The 4535-nt window shown below is 43.2% G+C and overlaps 1 protein-coding gene across 1 annotated transcript; it reads right to left on the bottom strand.

Moving 5' to 3' along the window:
- Positions 1–793: 793 nt before the first annotated feature.
- LOC111974636 (cytochrome b-c1 complex subunit Rieske, mitochondrial) lies at positions 794–4320 on the bottom strand. Its single transcript, XM_024002518.2, has 2 exons — positions 4031–4320; positions 794–1537 (listed from the first exon to the last, which is right to left on the bottom strand). The coding sequence occupies exons 1-2, from the start codon at positions 4239–4241 to the stop codon at positions 927–929; spliced, it is 822 nt and encodes a 273-aa protein (XP_023858286.1). The 5' UTR covers positions 4242–4320; the 3' UTR covers positions 794–926.
- Positions 4321–4535: the final 215 nt, after the last annotated feature.

The raw sequence follows: 4535 nt of genomic DNA, 5'->3' as shown, positions 1-4535 counted from the left end.
TGACATGCATGTAAAGTCAAATGAGGGTTCATGTTATTAACCCAGCCTGATAGCTAAATGAAATGTACTCGCAAATCTGAGGTTTGTTTTAGCAGGTGCATCAGAAATGTTCAAATGACATTCAGACTATAGAGGCAAGAAGCTGCTGTGTACTGCACTTGCAACCCAGTCTGAGCTGCAAGCTGTAAATAGCACACAAAAGGAATATGATTTTCTGTGAAACATTTATTAGCTTAACATGAGTATACATAATGAGCTATCCATCTGTATACAGAGTTAATAGAAGATTGTTCTGTTGCATTAGCATCAATTTAAACACTCAATGCCCTTGTCAGCACCCACTGACCCCTTTTCTTTCTGGTATAGAATGTGTAATGTTAATCTGTGTGACCACCACCAAAGCAAAACAGTGATCTTGATAAGAAAATATACAACCTTATGCAATATTGCCATTAAACAACTGAACCTAGCACTCTAAATCATCCCAACAATATCCAAGATTTTGGATCTCTGAAACGGAGCACATAAAGCCATCATTCATGACATTAAACCTTGAGAATCACCTTCGGACACAATTGTAGGCAACTGTCTGTAAGCAGGTGTACGTTTTTGGTTGAGCAGCAAAATCTTGGTCAATCCCCTTGTACCTGCACTATTAAAACATAATTATTATTAGTAGGCTATTCCATTCCATGAAAGGCGAAAGAAACCCCACTACTCATTTACAACCCAGGTCGTATTTTGGTACAATATAAGATTAACTGAGATTGGGTAAATAAATAAACATGAGAGGTTTTCAATCGGATAAAATGTACATTTATTACTTACAATAATTTATACCACCCTGAAACAGAGGTTGTGCCTGCTAATGGATGGAATAATGAGCCAGACAGAAACATACTGATCTGTGATCTCAGTCCAACAATTTAGCCTACAATTACTGTGTCCTCATCTGGGAACTCATAGTAGGGCACCTCAAGGTTGAGTGGGGCTGGGCCTTTCCTGATGCGGCCAGAGGCATCGTAGTGAGAGCCATGGCAGGGACAGTAGTATCCGCCATAGTCACCAGCATTGGCGATGGGTACACAGCCCAGGTGGGTGCACACGCCAATGACAATGATCCATTTTGGGTTGGCGACGCGGTCCTTGTCGTGCTGGGGGTCACGTAGCTCAGCCATATTCACAGCTTCCTCGGTGGCAATCTCTTTCTCAGACCGGTGGCGGATGAACAGAGGCTTGCCCCTCCACTTGAAGGTCATATTCTTGCCCTCTGGGATCTCTCCCAGCTTGACCTCGATCTTGGACATGGCCAGGACATCAGCTGAGGCACTCATGGAAGAGATAAACTGTGTGGCCACGGTCTTGGCTGTGTAGACACCAACCACGGCTGTGGCCCCGGTGACAAGGTAGGAGAAGGTTTTCCTGGACTCGCTGCTCTCCTGAGAAGATTTCTTGGGGTCAAGCAACTCAGGCCGACGGTAATCAGAGAAATCTGGCACCTTGATGTCAGTGTGAGCGAATCGGACTGCAGCTTTTGCTGAAAAATAAAACAAGTCCATTAGATAAACAATCAAAGCAGTATTAAGAGAAAGACAATGGCATGTGATAGGAAAGTACCAGAGGGCACATTATAGAAGCAGATGCATCCAAGTCAATAGCTAGTTCGATAGCAAATTAATGATCAGATTGTTTGAAAGTGAAGTTTAAATACAAACTAGCAAGCTTTCTAATAGTTAGCTAGCCCATTAGCTGAGGAGTATTCATTAGGTCTTGCAATGGAAAACCGTTTAAGAATCAAACGCAACGATTACCTTCCTGAATTTGTCCAATATATTTTTTATTGTAAAACGTTTTGCAACAAAATCTGCCTAATGAACACACCCTTGACCTACATGTTAGCTACCAACTCCCTTGCTAAAATGTAAGGTTAAACTAGTGACCAAGAAAACACTCCTCACTCTAGCCAGCAGAATCCGACCCTACCATTACACTGAGCTGCATTGGGGTCAGAATGCAAACATGGTTACATTACGACACTGGAGATGGCACAAGATATGGGTCCACGTACCTCAATGTATGGATGGGATATGCCACTGTACTCAATTTGAGCTTAATCCACACCGATACGTCGCAAATTTTATTTGTCACATGCTCCGAATACAACAGGTGTAGACCTTACAGTGAAATGCTTACTTACAAGCTCTTAAATTAAGAAAAAAGTAAGATAAGAAAAACAAATAATTAAAGAAGCAGTGAATAACAATAGCGGGGCTATATACAGGGGGTACCGGTACAGAGTCAATGTGTCAATGTGCAGGGGCACCGGTGTCGAGGTAATTGAGATAATTATGTAAATGCAGGTAGGGTTGTTAAAGTGGCTATGCATAAATGATAACAGAGAGTAGCAGCGAGGGGGCAAATAGTCTAGGTACGGTAACCATTTGATTAGCTGTTCAGGAGTCTTGTGGCTTGGGGGTAGAAGCCTCTTGGACCTAGACTTGGCGCTCTGGTACCGCCTGCCGTGCGGTAGCAGAGAGAACAGTCTATGACTAGGGTTGCTGGAGTCTGACGATTTTTAGGGCCTTCCTCTGACACTGCCTGGTAGAGGTCCTGGATGGCAGGAAGCTTTGCCCTGGTGATGTACTGGGCTGTACGCACTACCCTCTGTAGTGCCTTGCGGTCGGAGGCCGAGCAGTTGCCATACCAGGCAGTGATGCAATCTGTCAGGATGCTCTCGATGGTGCAGCTGTAAAATCTTTTGACGATCTGAAGACCCATGCCAATTTTTTTCAGTCTCTTTAGGGGGAATAGGTTTGAAATACTGTTTGTTTTCCCGGAAAACTGCCGTTTTGTCCTCATGCTAGCTAGCAGTAGCCATTATGGAATGGCACATCACTTTGAACAACAAAATAAGCTGATTGGTTGACTGCCATTGAAAACTGGCTGCAGTGGCTACTGCTAGCTAGCATGAGGACAAAAATGGCAGTTCTGGGAAAACGAGCCGTATTTCAACCTTCTCGATCTATCAGTGTGGATTAAGGTAACGTTCATAGTGCAGTTGCATATCCCATCCCTGCATAGAGGTAAGCTTTCCGACCTATATCGCACGCCAGCTCCATGGTGTCTTAATATAGCCATGATTGCGTTCTGACCCCAGTGTAGCTAAGTGTCGACAAGTGTAACGGTAGGGTCGGAATCTGCTGACTATCGTCACTAAGACCCACCTGTATGGGTTATGTAATGTTATTGTAACTAGAATGATCAAAATATGACATTACTACACATCAGTAAAGGTAGCAGTAAAGGTAGCAGCTAGTTAGCTAGTCAGGTTGTGACCCCAGACTCCAGTCACATAGTTTCTTTAACCCAGAGGCCAACACCGAGAGACTTCCGGGAACGCTTGCAAAATAGACCAAGCAGACCAGGCAAGCGTTTGCAAAGTCAATGAGGTGTTATACCCAATGACATATTTCTGCGCATGAGTTTAGCTAGGTAACGTCGACATTGTATCGCATATAAGCATGATCGGGGATTTCTATTGGAGAAGCAGTTTCTGCCTATCTTCAAACTGTACTGTCTTTGTGCCCCATACTGCAGTGCTGCTCCTCCTGCTAGTTAAAATGTCTTAGACTCGTTCATCATGGGCATCCTACTTACTTAGCTAACTAACTAGATAATTGTTAAAATATTATTATACCCAATCGATATGATAAATTAATTGTACTTCTACCTAACATGTTGTTTGTGGTTGTTGGTTCAAACCGTTTGGTCTTGACCTCGCAGTCAACTACCTTAGTTAGCTAGCCGGTTGGCTAGGCCGCTTCTAGCCAATGCACTCTACACAGCTAACATTAGTGAACTAATGAACACTAGGCTAAATTATGAAACAATCCTCAGATTCCACAGCATATCAATTGGACTTCAGTAAAATACAATATCACGTCGTAACATCGTAAGTCAATGACTCAAGTAAAACAAACAACTCGATTACTAACATTAGCCCTGAGATACTGCTAGCTTAGCTACTTACCATTTATGCTAACTGATACTGCAGGCCCAGTCTTTGGACTCTGACCGTTCAGGGACTCGCGGGTAAGGAAAGGTTTCTTCGCGTCTACCAACACTTTCTCTCCTTTTACAACCACCCCTGGAATAAGGGCTTTGAGGGGTCCAGCAACTGCATAGTTCGTAGCCTGCAAGTATGGGGAAAATGCCCCCGAACGAGCGGCAAGGGACATCATCTTTTTAGCGAGAGAGGCTCCTTGCAATGCTAGCTAGCTACGACCTTGCCTATATTGTGCAAGGGGATAGGCGCTGGCTGATTACCCAACACGTCAGGTGACGAAATTACGTATATACGAAGGGTTACCCTTTCTACTGTGATGAGCAATATCTAATCCATTCTTCTCTTAGGGAATTCTTATTTGATGAAAATACTTAGTGATTTTCTGACACTAAATTGTTTCATGTGTTTTGTTTTACACTTTTACATTTTTTGCTCAAGTTTGAGATAACTAATCAGAATTTGCATAAAC

The sequence above is a fragment of the Salvelinus sp. IW2-2015 genome, linkage group LG15, assembly GCF_002910315.2.
Source record: "Salvelinus sp. IW2-2015 linkage group LG15, ASM291031v2, whole genome shotgun sequence".
Classification (NCBI taxonomy): domain Eukaryota; kingdom Metazoa; phylum Chordata; class Actinopteri; order Salmoniformes; family Salmonidae; genus Salvelinus; species Salvelinus sp. IW2-2015.
Note: the sequence above shows the minus strand (reverse complement) of the source record. Positions and strands in the feature narration are given on the sequence as shown.

Bases quoted from the DNA above. Each gene is read 5' to 3' on its own strand.
- LOC111974636 (XM_024002518.2), bottom strand. From the start codon at position 4,241: ATGATGTCCCTTGCCGCTCGTTCGGGGGCATTTTCCCCATACTTGCAG. The intron at 1,538-4,030 runs GTAAGTAGCTAA...TTTATTTTTCAG, and splicing joins AGTATCAGTTAGCATAAATG to CAAAAGCTGCAGTCCGATTC.